General features: G+C 40.3%; 2 protein-coding genes across 2 annotated transcripts in view; one reads left to right on the top strand and one right to left on the bottom strand.

Annotated features, from left to right (window-relative positions):
• The window catches only part of OSBPL10 (oxysterol binding protein like 10), a 140501-nt gene extending 122228 nt beyond the window's left edge, over window positions 1–18273 (top strand). The window contains exons 9-13 of the mRNA XM_017817925.1: window positions 1020–1503; window positions 9920–10106; window positions 11519–11701; window positions 13496–13649; window positions 14403–18273. Coding sequence (XP_017673414.1) covers window positions 1020–1503; window positions 9920–10106; window positions 11519–11701; window positions 13496–13649; window positions 14403–14447 — 1053 coding nt within the window. The 3' untranslated portion in view covers window positions 14448–18273. The remainder of the gene's footprint in view (window positions 1–1019; window positions 1504–9919; window positions 10107–11518; window positions 11702–13495; window positions 13650–14402) is intronic.
• A 1330-nt stretch (window positions 18274–19603) lies between these two features.
• The window catches only part of STT3B (STT3B, catalytic subunit of the oligosaccharyltransferase complex), a 52423-nt gene continuing 48618 nt past the window's right edge, over window positions 19604–23408 (bottom strand). Inside the window, exons 15-16 of the mRNA XM_017817951.1 lie at window positions 23113–23325; window positions 19604–21216 (exon numbers count right to left, since the gene is read on the bottom strand). Coding sequence (XP_017673440.1) covers window positions 21136–21216; window positions 23113–23325 — 294 coding nt within the window. The 3' untranslated portion in view covers window positions 19604–21135. The remainder of the gene's footprint in view (window positions 21217–23112; window positions 23326–23408) is intronic.

Below are 23408 nucleotides of genomic sequence, written 5' to 3'. Positions count from 1 at the left end.
CTGCATCCAAATCACCTGGGGCTGGCTCCCTCCAGGGCAGGCTGCCTAGTGCTCAGTCACTGATTTTTTTCTGGGCCCTCCGGAGCCTCTCTAATCCCAGGATCTGAATGTAACAGTTTGTGCAGGTTTTGTTTCAACTTGACTGAAATAAGAGGAAGCCATGCAGGGGCCCACCAGAGTAGCGTGATACCATCTCAGACTGAGTGGATGTGTGGTGGGCCTGGAGATGACAAGAGACCATAGGGATGACAGGGGATTTGATTTGGAGTTGAGGGGGCATGATAGTGTAGGTCAGAGGGAGTCGAACAGGCAGCATTTTCTTGCCTATTAATAGCCTCTTGGGAAGGTTCCTTGGAATGGTTTTATCCTTGGAAATACAATTGAGATTTGGTTTTGGTTAGATCTTCTTGGCTTGGTTTGTTAGTTAGGCTGGAAAGGACCTAATACATATGAAGTGGGTAGTCAAGGACCCAGGAGTGAAATATGGAACCCAGATGTTTGACAGAATGGGTAGATGTACTCCTTACACTCTCCTCCATTTAGAGGTTGGTAGTGTGCATGTTTATGTAAAATACTCATCTTCTGTTAGTTTGGGAGGGTGTGTCTGTCCCATTTCGGAGGGTTATGGTTTGTTTGTTTTGTTGATGTTTGAAGTAGATTAGTCTATATCAAAGTATGTTTTTGTATTCTGTAAACAAGGAAAACAATGGCTGGTTTGTTAACTGAGAGGAGAGGAAAAGGCAAGTTTCCATGTGAGCGGAACAGCCCATCCCTGTTGTGTGAGCTGCTCTTGAGAATCATAATGAAATAGGAAGCAGCCTGCATGGGTATCAAGGCCGCTGCTTTTTCCTTCGCGCATTATTTACACTGCAAAGAAAATTAAATTGCTGTGGCATGGGAGGAAAATACAAAACTTGGTAGGGCCAGAATTTGCAGCTGTCCTAACTGTTCTCCCCCTTTCCCCCCTGGTAGTGTGATCATGGGGAAATCATATCTGCCTTTGTCTGCTTTGCATACAGGTAGTGCTTCCAACATTTATTTTGGAGAAAAGATCCCTGCTGGAGATGTATGCAAATTTCATGGCCCATCCAGACCTGTTTTTGTCAATTGCAGCTGGAGCCACTCCCGAGGAAAGAATTATCTGCTTTGTGGAGTATTATCTAACAGCTTTTCACGAAGGCCGAAAGGGAGCAGTTGCCAAGAAGCCCTATAACCCTATAATTGGTGAAACCTTTCATTGCTCATGGGATGTGCCTAAAGATAAAGTGAAAGCATTCAGAACTAATGGTGCCTCCACAGTTTCTAAGGACTCAACCAAGGAGTTTGGCCAGGACCAGTCCACGTGCTACAAGCTGAGGTTTGTAGCTGAACAAGTGTCCCATCATCCACCGGTATCTTGCTTTTATTGTGAATGCAAAGAGAAGAAAATGTGTGTGAACGCTCACGTATGGACCAAAAGCAAGTTTATGGGCATGTCAATAGGTGTTTCTATGGTAGGCGAAGGTAAGAAATGTGCTTTTATTTTTATTTTTTTGAGCTAATATTATGGGTTTCAACACCACAGAAGTCCATGTTTCCCTGCTTCCTCTCCCTCTGAGCTTTCATTTTAATCTTAATGACTGTTTGCTTTCGTGAAGTTTGGAATTAAAGCTGTAAGGTTCATACAACCTTATTCTATCCAGACAGAATGTGAACTGCACATTATGTGTATAAATGTGTGCTTATATTGATGAGAGTCCTTACTGACTGTTAATGCATCAGCATTGATGTGTTTCTAGGGAATTTAGTGTCTTTGGCCATTCGAGGGTAAGATCCTATGTGTGGGTTTTGGTGTTTTGTCTTACCCAGTTTTTAGACTGTAGTCTCAGAAGGACAGCTTACAGTAAATGCTTCTTTTTGCCACCATTATGTTAAATACTATGATATTAAAGGTAGTAAAAAAAGTAGAGTGGGAAATGCAGTGATTTGGTTTTGCTTACTCATAACAACGAAACAATTATGGTGAAAACATACAGGTATGTTCTGCTGTTTCTACCAGCTAGAACTAACGAACAAACTCAACCGGCAGAAAGAACTACAGTAGTTTCTATCCTGATAGCAATATACTCCCTTTTTTGTAGAAGAGATATGAAACTTCCTTACTACTGGATTTGATATCATTGCGATAAAGTCTGTAATAGCACGGCTGTTTCCTTCTTCCTATGATTTAGGTATTTTGCATTTAATGCAGAGTTAAAGGGAGTGTCAGAAGGGAAATTGGTCTTTCTGTCAGTCTTCTATCTGTACTACTGACAGCCTGAGTCATTGGTTTAGCTTGCTCCATTTTTCTGGTACATGTTCGTTTCTAGTACTCTTTTGCTCAGTGAAGGGAACTATTTAATGGAAATAAAATTAAACACAAAGTCACTTATGATTATGTAGGAGTAGGGAAATTTCTCTTTCTCGCTGCTAGCACACACAGTTCCTTGGGATTGAGGGTGTCTACTGTGGGGATTATTTAAGACTTCAAAGTCTTGATGCGTCCCAGTTTTGAGAGAAAAAGGGTCTAAGAATTAACCACTTTGCTACACCAAGGATTATTTAATGTGTGCTTGTGAGAATAAGTTCTTCCCTGTTGCCCCTTTTTGTTTGNCCTTCTTGAGACTTTTTTTCCAGCAAAGGCCTAATTTTCCCCGTGGTTCTGGCATTTTTGGGATCCTCCTCATCTCCTTTCTCCCCATTTCTTTCTGTAATATTGCTCACATAAGTGTATTTTTTCTTTTTGTTTTTTTTTTTTTTTTTTTTTTCACGATCCTGGAGATATCCCAGGAGTGGAGGCAGGCTTTGGGGAACATCTGCGATGGTGGGCTCTTTTATTGCGAGGTTTGCTGCTGTCTTTATGATGGGGGTTCTGGGAGGAAGTTTGGGTTCACCAGTTTATAGTTATCATTCATCTTTTTTGTTCATGTAAGCAGTGCAGAAGCATGCAGTTCCACAGTGACAGCATTTCTGGGAAGTGATGGAGAAACTCTAGTGCAGCCCAAGCATTTTTTTTGAGGACTGGCAATGGGCAACAATGGACAGTACCAACAAATGGTACTGCTGAAGCTCTTCTATCATCTGAAAACAGCCAGCGTAAGCCTGACAGCCTCAGTTTAAAATGCTTGCTTTGCAGTGCAGTTTCTTCTCTTGAAACTGCACTTTCTTTAATTTTTTGTTTGTTTGTTTTAGTCCCACGGAAGTCTTCCTAATTAAGTTGGTGTGTAGATTTGTCAAGCTGTGCAAAAATTAGACTACTGCAGATGCTTCTTTTTCATGTGCTGCATAAGTATAAATTCTGTAGTAGACTGAGGTCAGCGTAAGTACTGGAGAATAGATTGCTGTACTCAAAAAAAGTAGCTGCTGGACTAAAAATTTGGAAAACCTCTGTCTGTATATACATGTTGGGTAATGCACAGCCTACTAATTTTTTAATGTGAGATATAATTTGGAGAGTTTCCCTTGTATTTAGGGACACTTCAGGCTTGCAGCATTTCATGTAGGGTTAGTTAGTCTATCAAAATTAGTGATTTAGACTGTGGAAAGACACATTGTTAGTCAGAAGGTATATGAAGCTGGTTAAGGTAGGTAAAAACTAAAAGTTATCCCTTAGGAGAAGCTTTCTCACACAAAGGTAGGCTGGTAAGCTTATAGAATCTTACTTTGAAGTGTTAGAAGCAGATTGAGCTTTTTGGGAATGAATTATGACTGATCCTGCTTTTGATAAGAGACAAAGTAACATCTCATGAATCATAGAAATCCCTGGGTTTTGTTTGTTTCTTTTTTGTTCCCCCTCCTAGTGTGCATTGGATGGCCAAACTAGTAATGTGCTGTTATTGGGTAAATTCCTTCCAAACAGAGCTGCAACTAATGTTTTGGATAATTCACTGTTAGAGAGTGACCATCTTGTTCTAGTCAGATAGGTATCAGAACAATTTTGTTTGACTAGGCTGCCCAAAGAGATTGTGGGTGCCTCATCCATGGAAGTGTTCAAGGCCAGGTTGGATGAAGCTCTGAGCAACCTGCTCTAGTGGTGTCCCTGCCTATGGCAGCAGGATTGGAACTAGATGATCTTTAAGGTCCCTTCCAACCCAAACCATTCTGTGATGATTCTGTGATGATGACCTGAAACTTCATCGTGGCCTTAATGTTGAGTACAAGCAACTGTGGTGTGTTTTGAAACTTTCCTCCCTACTGAATAACGTTGTGTGTGTGTGTCCTTCAAACGTTTAAATGAAGCTTTTTCTACTGCAGTTGGCTATTTACAGAAATAAAGTAGTACTGAATTTTTGGACCTATGGTGTGTAAGGAATGTGCTGGTAATGGTTCTGTGGTGGTTTTGAACCATATTTTTTTAGAATGTCCTTAGATGTATAGAGCATGTTGCTTTTTGTGCTTTGTTATTGGAAGCTGACATAGGGAGTCATGGCAGTACAAAGACTTCTAAAGGTATTTAAAGAATTTGGGGATTTAAGGACAGTACGGTCTTGTCATACAAAGGGTACAGCTCAGTATCTTATTCATATGATTTTTTGTGTATATTGCACCTCAAAGTGATTACCATTTTTTTCTTTCTGTGGTTTTTGTTGTTGGTTCAAAATAAGTATCAGTTGCAGAGCTGCAGAACAAGTAGGAGAGCACTGCTGGAAATCCACGTGAAAAGATGTTTTATATGCTAGCCCTTTTTCATCTCTGGTTATGAGGGGTCTAAATCTGGCTTGCTAATGAAATGTCTGAACTTTTTCTTTGCTATATAACAAAACTCCCATTCTTCAGAGTAGTCAGCACTGAGTTTCCTCATGAGAAAGCTACCCTGAATAGAAAAGGGGGTATTTTGCATAAAAGACTTCATGTTGCCTGCACAGTCCCTAATTTTGGTTAATGTTAATTATGTACTAATGAGAGTGTGAGGGGGGAGAAGAGGCTGTAACGAATAGGATCACATAAAGACTTAAATTAGCAAGGGATAGGACAGTCAGTGTAAATATTTAATGGTTTTTTTATGTGTTCCATAGAATCTTCAAAGAGATGCTGGTTGTAGGGCAAGGATACTTTACTGGAAACAACCATGGTGAGCACACCTCAGTGTGTGGGCTGTGCCTGTTCCTTTTCTGCTCTTGGGTTTTGTTCCAAAGCAGCAAAATCCAACAAAAAGTGTCATCTTTGATTCATGGGTTAATTTTGCAGAGAGCATAAAGTATATTTAAGTGGATTGCTCTGTATTATCAAGTGGCTAGTTATGTCTGGTGTTTTCACTCCTGCTATTTTAAATGTTTTAAAAACTAGTGAGGTATAGGCTTCCAAAAATTATTTTCTGAATTGAGATCAACTCTGAAAAGATTTGATGGGTAGGGAAAAGGTTCAGTGCTCTTTACAGGGCAAAGCTAAAAGAAAGCAATGTATGGTTTTTTATCTCTTTTTTTTTTTCCCTTCTGTTCAAATATATGAATGTGTATGTATTCATAGATGTACAGGTCTATAACTTCTAGTCCTGAGAAATTAGTGGCTTTTTAATTTACCAGTCCCAAAGATTGATTGCTCCATGCAACTAGAGCTATTTCCCTAAGTACTAATTTTTGAGTTAATATTTTTTAGGCCAGTGGTTTCAGAACAGTTTCCGTATAGCATGGTCCTCATTACTTAATTTAGCAAATAGCCCCAGTCTTTGACAAATGAGCAGTGCAACGCAGCTGGCTGGAATGTTTATGAGATGATAAGAGCCCAGTCCTGGCATCACCTGTTTTCCTCTGTGACTCTGCGCTTTTGGTGATGCACTGCTCCCACGTGGGGCTCATCCCAAATGAACTTACTCCTCTTAGTGCCCTGCTATGAATAGTGCAGAGAGAGTGAAGAGCTTCTTAAATCCGGAAACTGCCCTAGGCCGTTTGTGTCCCACGTTCCATTTGTTGTTTGGATTGATCTCGGTACAGTCAGTGGGAAGCGTTCAATTTCACATGCCTCTTCTGCAGCTTATTGATCCAGAGCCTCCTCGGGGGTTTTCGTCAATATGTGTCACTGGAAAATCAATTCACAAAGCTGCAGCATCACTGAGGGACATGTAAGAGTCAAACTGGGAAAATGATATGCCTGGATCATCGCTTTCTTTAAAGCAGGCTGAGGAGTCATGGAAAGGGAGTGCGACTCTGAATACACTGCCATGGTCAAAAGGAGGGGTAGATAATGTTCAGGACATATCAAGGGGGAAATGCAAAATCTGCATTTGTTTATAAAAATTCACTCTTCTCTGTGGCATTTTTTTCTGATAAACTATATTACGAAATCTGCCGTTCCTCCCAGAGTACTAATCTGGTGCATTCTTCTATGCATAATAGCTGCCATAAATACTTCGGATTTTTTTAAAAGAATTTGCAGATTTCCAAAGAATTCTTCTGTGTGAGAGGAGAAAGCTGAAAATGGGAGAATCTTCTACAGCTTTCCTCATGTATTTACTTATAGCCAATTTTAAACTAAACGTGAATTATCCCTTACATCAGGGAAGCAAGGGGAAAACAAAGAGCCTGTGTATTTTCCAGCAGATGCTTTTAAATATCAGTCGCAGTGTAATGATACTTAGAAGCAGATGTTAAAATTAGACATTTTTTAAAGTAACTGTTAGATTTTATTTTTTCTGCCTTTAACTTCTAAAGATTAAAATGCAGCAGGGTAGGGTGTGAGTTCTTGTGGCGCTGGTTACAAGTGTTGCCTCTCTGAGATTTTAGCTGCTTCTTCCCTTAGAGAGCATGGGTCTCCATACAGGCGAAGTGGTGCAGCCACAGTGTTCATGGTGCTTCAGTTAAGGTTTTGCATGTGAACTCTGCAAACAGTGGAATGCAAAACTAACAGTCAAGTTAATGCCAGAAGTATTAGCAAGTTGTGGGTATTTTAGATCTGCCCTTTAATATCTTTTAGATTGGAATTATTGAGCTGGAGTCATATTTCAAGTGAGATAGCACTCCATTTAAAAGAGTATGTATTCAGGTGTTTGAGGAATTAAAAATTATGCTACCAGGTGCTAAAAATACTGCCAAGAGAGCTGGGTTCAGTTTTTTAATATCCAACCTGCTGTGGTGGTTAAATATTTACATTGAAGGTCACTGCTGCTGTTTGCTCTTCACTTTTAATGTACTTGGCAGTGTGCATTACAGCTCTGCATCCCTCCCACTCAAGTAGGGAGGAAGAAGCTATTGATCCCATCAGAGGCACAAAAGCAAACCTATACTCGCCCAGAAGGAAATCGTGTTTATCATACCAGTGTTCTCTCACGTGGGGACATGCAGTGATGGTCAGAGGGGGATGGCAGGGCCCAAGGAAGTAGGAGACTCTGGAAAAACTCCCATGAAGGTGTGGTTCATAAATGCAGTGACGTTCTCGGCCAGAAGTGAGGACCACATTTGCCCCCTGCACTGCTATTAAACCTTTTGTCTTTTAAAAAAACCAAAACACAAACCTCACAACAACAAAACCATCATGTTGGAAGCTGATGCTTTCGGGCAGACAGTGCTTTTTCACTGTATGAAGACTTGTCTGTATTAACACTGGGGAAACATGACCTCATGGGTGGCACCACAACCTGTTTTCCACAGCTGGTTGCTCCACTTGTCTGTTGCCTGTGACTCTAGTGAGGAAGGTGGAGAACAAGTGGGAAGAGGAGGAGAAAGGAAAAGTGACAGACTTGAGTCTAAAACCTGTTGTAATCCTGTGTAAAATGCCTGCCTGCAGATGGTCAGGTTTCCTTTCTGTGTTTGATCAATACCCATTGGCTTTTTGTTCCTTTTTGAATATCATCATCTAGTTAAAAGCTTCTTCTTCCCTTGCAGTACCTGAAAGGAGCCTGCAAGGAAGATGGGAAGATACTTTTTACAAGGGCATGTAGTAACGGAACAAGGGGGAATGGCTTTAAATGGAAAAAAACCAGTTTAGATTAGGTATTAGGATAAAATTCTTTACTGTGATGGTGGTGAGGCACTGGAACAGGTTGCCCAGAGAAGTTGTGAATGCTCTGTCCCTGGAAGTGTCCAAGGCTAGGTTGGATGGGACTCTGAGCAACATGTCCAGGGTAAGTTGTGTGGTTCAGCCTTCCTGCATAGTGTTCAGTTTGTATTTGCCTACAAGTGTGGAGCCAAGGAAGCTTGAGGCAAAATGTGTGTGTGTGTGTTCCAGCTGTGTCCTCCTGGCTGTTCCCTGTTGGTGAGGGTTCAGCACACGACACAAGGAACTTGTAACTTGCCAGGGGGAAATGATTAAAGGTCCTTCTAAGACACAACTTTTCTGTGTTTGTGCTTTTTCACTCCCCAGCTCATCTGTGTCACACTTGCTGGAGTAGGAGCACTGGCTGTGTCATTGCTGGTAGGCTGAGGCTGCAGAAGTTCTGAGAACAACTGCATAAAGATATTCTGGTTTGCAAATGTTTTCCTGTGGAACTGTTAAAGAGGGCAGAAGTGACAAGTTGCAGAGCTTCCTGTGCCTGCATTTAGTTTTGTGAGCAAAAGCCAATATTTAAGATCATGGTTCTGTTAGAGCTCTGTGCTTTTACATTTTGAATGTCTTTTTTAGGTTTGTATTTTCATACAGCATTTTAAAAGCGTATTTTCATGTGGGCAGTAGTAGTGTTATGTTCCTATTTAGTGCTTTTTCATCATTAAATGTGAGATCAATTTGAAAAGTAGTACCATTATTCCCTCAAAGAGATAGATTAATCAATACCACTACCAATGTGTTTTTCCCCTGTCTGCCCCAGGGTGAAGGCAAATGGGCTCAAGCTCATCCTGTTTCTAAACGGATACTCTGTCAAGCTAACTTTCCTGCTCTGTTTCTGGGTTCTGAGTGCTTCCTGTGATGGGTTATTTTCAGTCCCTGTTGTGAAAAAATATTATCAAAGCTGTCATTTTTGCCTTTAAGCACTTAATAAATGGGACACAAAAGACTGTAAAACTCTAATAAAAAATGCACTACAGACATTTGGCATGATCGAATTCTGTGTGCAAGGTTTATGGTGCTCTTTGCCTGGTCTAATGCCCTGTCCTCGTGAAGACCAAACTGCAGTTACAGCAGGGATAGAGTTGTATCCTTAATGCCAGGGGAAGCTAAGGTCTGATCAGGCATGCAACTTTCTTTGTGGTTCCAAATAATGTTGAAAAATTATTGCTGTTGCACATTGTTTTTAGTTACAGTCTCATAGTGCTGAGGATGGAGGAGCCTTTACAGAATGAGATAGAATTGCCAGTAATTTTCTCTGCCTGGTGGAGGCATTGGTGTTGGTGGTAGTAGAGCAGTGGCCCTGCTGGGCCCTTCTTTGGTTATGCAAGATTTTTGCAAAGGCTGTGTGGGAGACCAGACATTTGAAAATTAGGGAGCAACCTTAATGGGAAATTGCTAGATGACATGTTTCCCATGCAGATGTAGAGAGAGCCTTTCACTCCTACCTACAAGTGCATCAGTAGGAAATTAATGGAGAGGACATGGTTGTGTCTAACTGAATGGAGAAGTGAAGAGTCCTTTTGGCATGCCCATATTTTTTCTGGAGAGGGATTATGATGTGACACTGAGTGAGGGGCTGAATTTTCAATATGACTTTTTGCATTTTGTGTTTTTCCAGCTTTTAACAGTTTATTGCTTGCCCATAATACAAAGTGAGTGATCCAGTCAGATTTTCTGATAAGCCATTTGGTACCACATGGGACCCCAAGGCATACATTCAAATCAGATGCTTTTGAAAGTGTTTGTTGGAAGAAGTTTGTTCCAGCGGGCAGACTTTCTTTCTTAGCAGAGAGTACCCTCCTCCAGGGAGAGCTGCACGTTGTGCTCTCTGTGGATGTGCCTTTTGATCACGGTAATTGGTCAGTGACTGTCAGGTCTTACCAGTGAACGTTTATCACTTCACTTTTAACCTCTTCCCACACAGGTGTTCTTTACTTGCTGGAACATGAAGAAGAGTATGTTTTCACCCTGCCCAGTGCCTATGCTCGCTCAATACTTACCATCCCATGGGTGGAGCTTGGAGGGAAAGTCAACATCAGTTGTGCCAGAACAGGCTATTCTGCCACGGTCACGTTCCACACCAAGCCATTCTATGGAGGGAAGGTCCACAGGTATGGGAATTACTGTCCTACTCTTGTTTACCTGCTACTGGATTTCAGTGGGAAGACTCTAAGGCATCTGTTCAGTTCCTCTGGTGCAATATTTTATGGACAGAATTTCTTTTCCTATTAGTGTTGGAGATGACTTACAGCTTTAGAAAACAGTTTATTGTAGTTATACATATTATGATGTTTAACTGAATTGGATATATTTCTCTCATTAAAATAAAGCGAGTGTATCTCTCCAGGCTTTATTGCTTGTAAAAGTTGTTGTAAGTGCAGGATCAGAAAAATGCACGTGGAAAAGGCAATATCTCTGCTACATCAGCTGCTGCTTTTGTGTGAGTCTTGTAGATGAAGTGGTGTTCCAGGTGGAGCTCCTGGAGAGAAGCAAAAGTGTCACTGCCCACAATGGTAGCTCCCTCCTGGGGACTCTGAGTTCTGCACTGAAATTCCAGATGATGAAACTGTTATTTACGTGTCTTTGTTCCTCTTTATTAAGGATGTGAAGAGGCACTGTGCAAGAGAGCTTCCTGTCTTGCTTCCATGCTCAAGTTGATGTCCCAGTTATTAACATACACAGACCCCTTTCTTGTTCTGCTGTGGACTGTTGCAGTGTCCATGAGAAGACTGTGCTTTTGTGTAGTTACCTCTGTTTTATTTCAGTTGGTCTAATTATTCTTCCATATGTGTATCAACCGTTTCAATGTTGTGTTCAGCTAAATATCCACATGGGCTGGTTTGACAGGGTTTTTTTCTAAAAGATGTAGATTCATGCCATCAGGGTGAGTGAAAATTTGGGGCAGTTGTGTGGTATTAGTTTGGTAATTTAGTTTACAGATTACTTGACATGGCTTGCCAAAGCACATGTGTCATGTTCGTAGACATATACACAAACCTTCTCTTTGCATTTTGGTTTTCCAGTCCTACCTCTCTATTTTGCTGACTCTCAGACCAATTCTTGGATCACTGAGGTAGCTTTAATCATTGCCTCTTAGCAGCTGAAAAGTAAACTTGCAGAGCTAAGGAAGAAAACAAAGGTACCTGAAGTCTTTGACGTTGGTCTCTGATAGCATTATGGTCAGGTGTGAAAATAACATGTATTGGAAATGTCACACGAATGTCAGGAGCTGTTTTTCAGGTTGCTGAGGTAACCAGCTCTGGGTTAGAGTAGAGTATCAGAGTTTTAAGCTGGATTACTGCTGTATTTTGGGAGAATGTCATCCCAAAGCTATTGCTGTGTTAGAAGAACTTTCCTGGGATGAGTCTTTCGTTTTTGGAGAGAGCATCACTACTTTGCTTGAAAAATTGCTTTGTAAATGTAGAAAGCTGCTTGTAACTTTAGCTGTGGTAGCGCTTTCATGTGCTGATAATAAATGGTACCAGTTATTTCTGTGGTCTTTTTTCCTTTCCTCTTAAATTAGGGTTACTGCTGAAGTGAAACACAATCCCACGAACACCATTGTGTGCAAGGCACAGGGAGAATGGAACGGTACGCTGGAATTTACTTACAGCAACGGAGACACCAAAGTGATTGACACCAACAAACTGCCTGTTATCAGGAAAAAGATCAGGCCGATCGCAAAGCAAGGCCCGCTGGAATCAAGGTAAGGGGAGGGGCATTACAGTGTTCTGCTTCTGAACCTCGGGTAGGAACAGAGCAGGGAAGCAAACCGTGGTTATAAACAGTGTGGTTCAAAACACTGTGTGTTCAACACGCTGTGCCTCCCTTCCCACAGCGTGTTAGTCTGGGCACAGAGAGCTGGAGCTGTGTGTTGATTCCTCGGAGCATAAATTACATTGCAATGATGAGCACATCAATTTTGTAGATGGGGAAAATGCGTGGATGCGTTAATGAGCATCTGGAAGATGGTAATGCAGTGTTTTCACCTGCTTCTTTGGGTGATTGCAACATGGTACACAAATGAGTCAGTTTGTTGCAAGTAATGTTGCATCATATAATTTAAACTGGTATTCAGTGTTTTATGTATTTTAGAATATGTATATATAGATGTAAAAAGTATGTAAAATGTGGTGCAATGTGAGCTATAAATTCACAAACTCATGGTTTTAAAGCTCTTGGCACCCACATCATATGCCTAACTGTGACTGCGTACATTAGGAAAAAACATATTCTGTTATTCAGTCAATACCGTTAATGTTTATCTTCAGAAAAATCAATACTTTTATTGAATTTAGGAACATTTTATTGGAGGATTTAAAAACATGAGTTACACTTATTATCTGTAAATATTTTCTCTTTATTGTACAAAGGTTCCTTGAGTCATTGCGCAGGGTCAGATCGTTTTTCTACTTTTAAGACTGCTTGCTTATCCACAAACTTGTTTTCCCCCTGTAGTTTGGAGCACAGAGATTGTAGTAGGTAAGGAACCCAGTAGCTCTTCAGTGTATTTATTGTATTTTTTAGATACTAGTAAGCAAATTGCAACCATCCAGTGTTTCTGCAGGATTTGCAGTTTATCAAACTGTAAGCAGAAACTCATTTAAACACTCCTGGAAATTTGTAAAAGCTGTGGTCAGTTTCAGAAAGAGAGCAGGTTTAGATTAGATATTAGGAAAAAATTCTTTAGTGTGAGGGTGGTGAGGCACTGGAACAGGTTGCCCAGAAAAGTTGTGGATGCCCCATCCCTGTAAGTGTTCAAGGCTGGGTTGGATGGGCTCTGAGCAACCTGGTCTAGTGAAATGAGTCCTTACCCAAGGCAGAGGGGTTGGAACCAGATGATCTTTAAGGTTCCTTCCAATCCAGGCCATTCTATGATTCTGTGATTCTTTTCAGTGTTTTTCTGGGCAAAGTTTCTGCTAAGCTGATAAAAGGCATTGCATTCAAATGTGGTCAGTCATGTGAGAAACACGTTTGGCTGTATACTGATAATTATTGTAACTGGGAATGTAGAGCAAGACCTAGAAGGGCTTCCTGGAATCAGTGCATCAGTTCCTCTGTTAGTGACCTGGTGGGAACAGTCAGTGTCCCAACTGAATGCACTCTTGGCTTTTGGCTGCTACTCCCTTAAATTGAAAAATTTAACCACAAATAAACACGGGATAAATGCCTGTCATTTGGGGGCGGATCGTCAGTAAAGAATGTGAACCGGAAACGATAAAATAAATCCACCTTCTTTGAGAAAAAAAGCTCAGGTGATCAAGAGTCAGGAACATGAAGAGAAGGTGGTGAGAAAATTAAGTTGCATGGCAAAATACCAGGAGCTGAGCAAATCTGAAAATCTGGTCCACAAATGCGATGAATGTCCCAGGTTCCCAAGCTGTGTGACCTGAAAGAACAGCATGGAGAGCACGACAGGAGCTCACCAGACTGGTGTCCAGAGGCACTGGGCTGTGGCAGAAGTGTTCTCACTCTGTGGCTTGTGCTCCTCCATCACCAGGCGCCTGTGGCAGAACGTCACCAACTCTCTGAAGGAGGGGAACATTGATGCAGCCACGGAACACAAGCACTGCCTGGAAGAGAGACAGCGGGCAGAGGAGAGGCAGCGTGCGGCTCTCACAACGCCCTGGAAACCCAAGTATTTTGTCAAAGAGGTACTTCGAGTCTCTTGTTTTAGGGACCCTTTAATGTGTTTCTGCACAGGGGAGGATGCTCTTACAAGTGAACGAATGTCTGTGGCTTTTACTGTGGGCTAGTGTTGTTGTGTACCAGTCAGTGCTTTAAATTGTCTTTTTGACAGAGTCTGGCTCTTGAAGGACAGCAATGGATTTTTCCATGTCTGTATTGTAGACTTGTTCACTTTTCTTCAGTTACATTTATTTTTTTGTGGATTTTTGTTATCTAATGTTAAGCAATGTGTTTTTCTGTAAAATCCAGCCCGTACTTTACAAATGCTGCATACTCACATCCCCTACTAATCCTGATCTCAGCACACTAAAGCAAGCACAATCTAGGGATATTTATCCAGTGTAACTCAGCATGGGCATCCTAAACACAGTCTTGGGTTTCATCTATGTGAAAGGAAACAGATTTTACTAAGTTCATCTTTGCCCTTTTTTTGGGAAAGGCAGAAGGGAAATAACACTGACTGGGGGAATTGTTGTTACCTTAGCCAGTATGTGCAGCTATTTAAACCAGCAGTTCATCTGTTACACCTTCCCACTGCTTCTCTTTCTCCCTGGTAGTTTTTTTCCCTCCCACCCAGATTGCTTGTCAATTCATTAAACACAGAATTTTCAGATGACCGAGGTGGCTTCTTGTTTAGTCTTATTTTAGCTTTTATGTGGACGTACATAGATCCAGTATTTATAAATCCTGTTTGTAAACTCTCCTTAATTTTCTTGCAGGGCGATGGCTGGCTGTACTTGAATCCTCTCTGGAAGACCCATTGATGGCAGAGAGCAGTTGCTCATAACTTTACCTGAAAGGCATTAAGATGATACAGTATGTAGCTTCAGGATGTCATTGGATAGGTCCTGTTACCAGAAGATCCCCACGGGAAGCTATGTACTGTGAATGATGCATCTCAAAATAACCACGAGCTCGAGTCTATTCAGGAGCCATTTTGTGTGTATGGATACACAGGCACACATGCACACATCCACCAATACACACATATGTACACACAGTGTGTATGTGTTTGTGTGTGTGTTATTTACACTACATGTAAACAAGTATAAACACTAACAGCAATTCAAAGACCTTTTCCTCTAATTGTTAGGGCACAGAACTCCGGCTGGACTCAGCTGGGGTTCCCGGAGTTGTGTGCTTGCAGGATCAGGCCCTATGCTAGTATTTAAGAAAATACTTTTTTAGTACTGGTTAAGGTTTTTCTATTTTTCACTTTTGCCAAAAATGTTTTGCACTTAAAATGTGATGTGTCTCTTAATGGCAGTTGTTCTGTCTAAAGTCACCGAGTAACTCACTTTGACATAAGAATGCTACACTGACATGACAGTGCGTTCGCTCTCCGGGATGCCGATTTAAGGGCATGTTTCCTGTCACTTACCAGTGTGAATTTTCTGCCATCCTGTAAGAAGTAGCAATACCTTCTCAAGAACGTTGTTCACACTAACCTGTTGTGTTCTCACTCTATTGTCTGTTCATATTTCAGCTGTTTAATTGATCTCTGGTCACCCGTGACCAGCTGCTCTGGTAACTTTGATCTTGCTGTGTAATGTTTTCTGGCCACTGTCATGCCAGCACTTCTGGCTTACATGTTCCGCTAAATCCCTTCTGGCAGATGTAGCTGCAGTGTTCCAGCTCACTCTTGCCTCAGCTCTCCACCCCCTGTTAAGAGAGGCTTGGCACACCACTGGGCTCTGCTGGGGACACCCTGCTCACAGCCTTTGCCTTTCCAGTGAAACCACTGCTGATGTGTTTGGGCTGTGCAGGCAGGAGCCCTGTCCTGGGTGTGTCGCTGTGAATGGGTGAGCTTTCCCCACCGGCCCCAAGGTGGGTTCTGTTCACTGCTCTGGAAGAACAGAGCTGGTCTGCTCAGAGCCCTTAAACCATCTTAGGGCTCCAAGCAGCCCTATATTTCAGTTTCTTTGGCTTTTGACCCAAGGGATTGCTTCTGGATGAAACATTTGGATGAGTAGAGATGATATAACTGGCCTTCTCAGAGAAATGGTTTTCTGATGTAAAAGTAGCAACTTAGTACATTGTTACACTGAGACAATAACTTTATTAATTAAACAAATGGGATACAATTTGTTTTGTAGATTAACAAAGTAAAAAAATCCTGTAGCTTGATCTTGCTTTGTAAGGTAACCACTGTGACACTGAGAAAGTGGATTCTAAAAGTTTGTTAAGGCTTTTTTGATTTTTAGTTCATATTTGTTGGAAGTGAAGATGTTTTTGAGAGAGGTGGCAGCAAAAGGCACATGTAAAATGTGCTGACTTCTGCTCAGTGCTTCTTTCCAAAGTGCCCCTAAAGAAACCACTGTATTTCTAACACACAGTAGCATGGATGCCTACCTGTCTGTAGTACTGATTGATTTTGTGCCTTTTGTCTGCTTTCTTAATACACTAACTTATGCTTTATAGATGTTATACAAAGATACTTAGGTCAAAGCACTGCTCACATCTGTCCTTGTGCATCCTGCATTTTGGTTTTTTGGTAGATGTCAAAATCTCTTGAACAACTCAAAAGGCTGAGCAGAGGTGTGTGCACAAGGAAACATGCCATTAATTGTTCCTTTGGACATAATATGTAATAGATCTTTACATTTGAGCTTCAGATCCCTGTTTAATGAAGGTGTGGCTCCTTTTTCCTCCTAAATCCTATTTTGTCTGCTTGTCTGTCCTTTTTTTTTTTTTTCACATTAGAAGGATTCATGTTCTAAATTACTTAAATCCTGTTTTTTAAAAGAAGTGGACTGTATGAACTTGGTTTTGTAACTGACACTTTTTTTTAAAGGAAAAAAATTATTTTTTAGGAATAATTGATGTAATAGTTTTCTGTAACAAAACCAAAATGATGCTGTTGTAGTATTTACTGAACCAAGTATCATCAGGAAAATGTGTACTTTATCACCTGCAGGAATTCACTTTATAATGGATCCACTCATTTTCTAGAGGTTAGTCTGATAAGTACCTAGAAGTATTCCTACAGTTTGTAATATCATCACAAAGAACAATCGAAAAAGCAGAATTAAACACACGGAACATCCTCCCACAACTCCTTCACACACCAAAGAACAAGACACATCCTCACTAAAATAGCCATTGCAAACCTCTGTGTGTTGGGCATGCGGGCCTGTGCCACTGAAGGAGTAACCTCTTTCAGCTTTGATGGTGTGACTGTCGAGGCTACAGAGATGCTGTAGCCTTTCTTTTAAGGAGAAACCTGAATAATTTTCTGCTTGTAATTTTTTGAAGATTTTTTTCTGTCTGCATGGTTGGTTGTTTCTGCATGCCAAGAACATTCCACTTGTGCTCTGATCAATGTTTTGTTTCGTTCTGATGCTGTGAAGAGTCCCCTGATGCCATTACTTACCACTGTTTCTTTCCCAAAGTAACTTGTGAGACACAAACATAAAAGAAGTCCTTTCTGAAAATATGCCATCAGCGAGAGATTCCAGAATAGGATTCAAAAGTGTCATTTTATTTTTTTGATAGTTACGTGTTTGGTATATTTTACAGGACTGAAAAGTAAATATTCATAAGCCTTATTCTGTAGGTCATTCCAATAGCTGTCTTGGAATTGCAAGTAAATACTTTCCTTTTCAAGTAGCCAATGTACACTGAATTGTAACGTAAAAACCTCCATGTACTTCAATTTTTTTTTGTGTGCACACCTGTAGAAAGCCTATGCAACCTTTTTCTTTCTTAAATTAGAAATGTTCAGAAGGAAAATTTATACCTTTATCATTTAAAAGATGCTCTGGCAGTCTCTTCTGATTTGCCTTCCTTTCATAATTTGTGAATTTAAAATGAGAATGCTCATGAATAAAAGATTTGTTTCATTTAGTAGTGGGATGCCCTTTCTCTTTCCATGGAAGCATCAGTTAACCAGTACCAGTTACTGAGCTGTCCTGGAGTGGTGTACAGCACTCAGGCACCTGTGAGCTGGGTGCAGGGTTCTGAGAGAAGCGATTTGCCAGCTGAATCCTGGTTTGTTCTGGGGGTTTTCTGCCCTGTTCATTCTGCCAGACGCTCTGTAGGTAAGTTTTTGTTTAAACTGGACAGTTCTACCCAGGGAAAATGGGGCTGGGCAGCATCACAGCTTTAGGAAAGGCCGGCGAACATCTGCCTTATTTTGACAAGTAAAAAGTAAAAATGTTAAGGTGTCTCCTTGTTTCTGAAAATCCTATTTCATTTAATCTTTGTCACTAACAGAGATTCTTGACTAGATACCTCTTAAACCACAACTCTACATTCTTGCAGCATTGGACACTTGCAAAGGGAGGAGAAATGTGCTTAGAGGCTTCACGTGGGTCCTGGTCAGCATTTTTCAAGTGTTAGATAACGCCCTTCTGGTTTCCTTTAAACATTCATCCAGTGTTGGAAACTCTTGTGCTGGAACACTTTGTTTTTATGCAAAATGGAAAACAACACTGGCTGTAAATAGGGCAGGAAACACTACCCAGTCGTGTTCCTTGCCTTCCCGTGGCATTGCTTCAAGGCCACATCTTGGAGCAATTTGTACACTTGGGTTAAGTCACAGCCAAATATGATTTGTTTTCAGTGGGACTGATATGTACAGAAGGCTCAGTCAAAGCATTCAACTGTGTTTTCAAAAGTAAATATGTCAAGATGTTTAATTAATGACTTTTCTCCCCCTCTGTTACAAAATTACTTCTACAAGTCAAAATATTTCTTCTGGGATTACCAACATCACTGTCTGCCTCACTGCTCTCAACAGTAATGATTAAGAGATACAGAACTTATGCAACACTGGCTTCTAGACACTTGCAGTTTTAGTTCCTTAGCAACTCAAACCTGGCTTAAGAGTTTTTTTTTTTTAATTGAGATTAAACATACTGGTTTATGGCAGTTATGCTTCAAAATTTGACCTAGCAGAACAACAAAAGAATGTCTGTAGCTAAGGAAATAAACTATGGAGGAGTGGATGATGATGATGATGATGCAAGATGGTGGTAGTCTTCGCTGGTAAAAGTGCTGTCCAGTTCTCCCACAGAAGAGGTAGGAGTTAACTGCTGTAGTTCTCAGATGCAGGTGTAAACCTACATGGTGTGCAAATTCCTGAGGAACCAAGGAAGGTGAGACAATGCCTGCCCATTCTTCTTTGTAATATTGCTTTTTCTGAGTGGCTACCTCAAAGACTCCAACCTATAATTTCATTTTAACTGCTGAACAGCAGCAGAAGCCTTGAAGTCAAGTTAGATTTAAGAAAGCTCAGGTAAGTGGTAGGCAACTTTAGGCCCAGGCTGGCTGAGATTCCTGTAGTTGGCTTATTTTTATTTCACATAACTTGGATTCACTTATTTGTGCTGTTCAAGAGAACGCTGTCGGCTAAGGTGAAAAACAATCTGATGAACTGTAAAGATCCCTAAAGATGGGAAGACAGTCTTGTATTTTCTTTTTTAAAATGAGCCTGAGTTACTGCCAAGCCAGAGCCTGACTGGCAGGATCTGTTCTGCTGCCTTTCAGGTGTTCTTCCAAATGTTAGATCCCTTATGTCTTAACCAGTGGTGACAAGGCAGGGTCCAGATTTGCTTGGAAGCAGCAAGATACTAGAGATCATGCATCACATAATCACCTCTTCTGCTGGTGGGTAAGTAGCTGTAACAGCTGGCCTTTCTCCAGATGCTGAAAGGATTTGCTGCAACACGTGTGGTTGGGAAAGATGGCTGCTGTTCCCTGAAAATACAACAGCCACCTTAAATTGATCACAGCAGAGGCCCTACATGTGTCTTAGTAAGCTTAACCTGGAGGGATATCAAGGAGCTGCTGTGGCTTCATTACAGCAACTTCATGAGGTCAGGAGATTTGCATTATGGAGTTCCAATGACTTAATTTATGACTAGGACTATAAGCAACATGTTACGAAGTTAATCACAACAAAACTGACACAACAGCCTTAACACAAAACTTGAATTAACTTTATTTTCCCCTACAGTCAACAACTGGTTTGCATTGAGCTTTAAAGCAACAAAATAAAATGAAATCTCCAAACGACAGGGGGCCAGAAATCCAGATTTAATTAACTTTGTGAAAATGTTGCAGCTGTGGTATTGGTCTGTATAAACCATCAGAGTCAAAAATGAGTTCATAAATCAAAAAAATATTCTACACCTTGAGAAATAAGTCAGCAGTAACATTCTCACAGAACACTTTAAATTTACATTTTCTTCATGAAAGGTACATACTATTCTGCATTTTACATCAAGTTATTGATGCAAGTTTTGTTTCTATAAAAAGTTACAACCTGTGGCAGGAAAACAAACTGCAAAACCTTTTCATTTTAATTAAAATTTTCAAGTCTGTATAAAGTTCTCCTACAGCTGGAAAGTGAACATGTTCAGTCTCCATTTATATTTTAGTGCATTTAATCTGACAGTTTTCACCACTTAAAAAAAAAAAACAGTATAACAGGAATTTCTTCAGTTGATGTAAGCACTCTAAATAAAAATGCAGAGAAACACATTTCCAGAAAAACTTCTACCCTCACAAGAAAGGCAGTGAGGGGGGGAAGAGGTTTGCAAATCTTCTACCTCCGATAGCCACAGAAAAGGGGTTTTGTATACCTGTCAACCTTCTTTTCCCCAATAAACAGGCTATACTTCTTTTACCAATGTAAACATTCACCCAAAATAGTTTAATTTCTGTTCTGAAACACCAGCTGCTACACGGTGCTCAGTGTGTGTTACTATAGCATTCATTACTGTCGTTTCGGATCTTTCAGGAGGTTACAAATTTAGCCCTTGTATCTATGGTGTGCAAGATTTGCCTTGTCTACCTTGTGAAATGACAGTGTAAGGCAGCAATACTGCAATCCCGTGTTGAACAAAAGCAGCTTGTCCAATTAATCTGTCCTGTCTCCTCTTGTGAAAACTGCAGCTTTGCTTCTTACACTCCAGCTCAAAACCAGCCTGCAGCAAGAGTAAATGGACATCGAAAGAAACCGTTCAAAAATAATCATGGGAGTAACTTGTTTTGAAAGTTGAATTTGAGAGAGCTCTGCCACCTCTTTTTTTGTTGAAAAAAGAGTCATTGTCAGATGTCACCATTCCAGTTTACATACTGCTGCTATTCAGCTGAACAGTGTTGTCCAAAAAAGATTGACAAGTATGCATGTGCCAAGGACCAAATTACAGGGTTCTTTGGTAGTCAGTCCAAATTCTCAACAGATTTGAAGGATAATATGTACCAATAAAAAAAATGCTGCTAGACTTGGATAGCAGCTCTGTCTTGCTTCACATTACAAATCTAAAACAGCTGTTCTCAATAAGCCAATATTTTTAATCAGACATTGCCTGAAAATTTTGTACAATAATCTGGACCAATGATGGTTCTGTACCCTCATGTTGCTGTGAAACATGATTTGAGCTAAAGGCAAAGACTGGTTATCTCAAGGACAACTGCTTCGTATTAGCAATCAGAACAGTGTATTTAAACTGTCTTCCTGTTGGGTCTCTTGCCTTTCTTTAAAATTAGCTTATTCTTAATGTAGCCACGCTTCCTTTTGGAGGTCTAAAAAGAAAAACAGAATAACATGTATTAGTTAATGATTTAGTCTTGACCGCGGTTTAATGATGTGCATTTCAGTGCCTGATCTTTAGACTGATTTTAAAGAGCTTAAATGCTAAGTCCTCAACTAGGCATTATCCAGTTATTATTTTTGATGTTGGTATTGTTAATTCCTACCCAACAGTTGCTCTTGCACAAGATGTGCTTTTGCAAGCCCCATATACCCCATATACCAGATCTGTAGAATTGTTTTCAAAGCTTGTGCTGAGGCAGAATTAATAATTAACCAACATCATACAACTCTAATATGCCCAAAGAGCACAACTGGTGTAGAGTGTTAGTTTTGTCTGGAAATACTGTTGTGCAGCTTTTGCACTATTGATTCTCTTAGAAGTTAGGTAGAACTCTTTGCTCAAAGCAGCATTTTTAAAAAGAAAAAAACCCTGAATAATCCCATTTTAGTCTTCAATGCTCTACTGTTGGTTTGTAGGTTACTTAGTTATCATGTTTTAGGTAATAATGGGGGAATCATTAATGTTGTTCATAGGTAAAATTAACTTCAAAGTTGTATATACATGGTTAAGTTTGCGACAGGTAGAACTGTACATTGAACGTGCCTGCCAGGAGGCAGCTCCCACACTTGCTGCACTTTGCTGTGCTTACCAGCAGGCTCTGTTATGTCAATGAAATACAATTTTTAAAAATAACAATGACATTATTGCAATAAGGTGAGATAGATACAAACTAAGAGGAGATGGACTGAATTTCCAGTAAGGAAGCAACTGCTGAAGAACTGTGGCTACTAAGGAGCCCTCAGAATGCATTTAAGAAATCCTAGTTTAGACATTTGCTCCATCCTCTTCCCCTTGGTTCTCTGATTTCTTAGTGGGAAGTAGAGCCTATTTGTATTGCAAGAGTTGGTGATGGATCAGAAATTGCATCAGCTTTTATCATCTTTAGATAGAGAATTGACCCATCCATGGCTTAAGTGGGGTCAGTGCATCTGTCATGGATAAATATAGCCTTGCTTGTCACTTAAGATCAGAAGTTAGTGTTAAGTGTATGATAGGCACAATAAAGCTTATAATTTCCTTTCAACATGTCTAGCTTTAGTGGCAACTCCTAAATGCCTTATTTTATGTACTTCCATCAAATCAGAAAAATAAACATCTTGACATTTAACATCCTCTACTTGTAGAGAATATTCTTTACTTGTACTTCCATGAAACAGTAAGTTCACTGCCTATACTAATTTAGTTTGTTAGACTGACTTCTGGAATCCCTTTTGCAACATCTATTTGAACATACAGAAAACAGATGTTGTGAAGGAGAGGGCTGTAAGAGTCTCCCCAACTCCCCTGGTATCAGATCTTTCTTAACAGGCTGAAGTAGCACAACAAACACTTTTAAAAGCATGAAGATGACTTCAAACAGTAAGCAGACAGACACTAAAGTTCCATCAACAAAAGTTTCATATTTAATTTATTTCATACAAAATCGCCATTTTTAAACTTCTAGGCATCACTACTTTCAAACAAAGTCAGAAAGCAACTTTCACATTATTTACTTAGTGAGCCAGTTACTGAAACATGAATTGATGTACTTTAGAGATTATACTTCCAGTTACATGAAGACTTAAGAGTTGTAACAGCCAGTGACACACTCTATTTCCAGTTAGCATTCTGCCTAAAAATAATCTAGCCTTGTGTCTTCACATGCTTTTAAGTTAAGCAGACAGTAAATAAACAATTATTACCAGCAGGCAGGTCTGAAATTGGACACTAACATGAACAGTATCCATAACATTCTGGCTAGTGGAAATACATAATTCACCAGCTATGTGATTCACTTTTAAAAATAAACTCCAAACCCCTTTCAGTTACTTCACTGGGAACCCACCTTCTTTGACAAATACTTCTGTTTCGGTACAATGTTGGTTACTCTAGGTTTATGATCCAATGTCTCTCTGTTGTCTAATTGTTTGACCTTGTATATTCTAACAAGCCAGTGCTCTGAGGTAAAGGCTTCCTCCAGATGTTTAAATTTAATGTCTTTGTTGCCTATTTCCGCATTGCGTGTACGATCGAATCCTGGGGGTGTCCGAAAATCCAGCTATAAAAATTAAAGCTGCATATTAGTTCAAGACAAAACCCAAAACACTGGTCACTGCAAGCTGTGGAACTTCGTACTGCAAG

The sequence above is a fragment of the Lepidothrix coronata genome, unplaced genomic scaffold, assembly GCF_001604755.1.
Source record: "Lepidothrix coronata isolate B3197 unplaced genomic scaffold, Lepidothrix_coronata-1.0 Scaffold64, whole genome shotgun sequence".
NCBI classification, from domain to species: Eukaryota; Metazoa; Chordata; class Aves; order Passeriformes; family Pipridae; genus Lepidothrix; species Lepidothrix coronata.
This window is presented reverse-complemented; position numbering and strand designations above follow the sequence as displayed.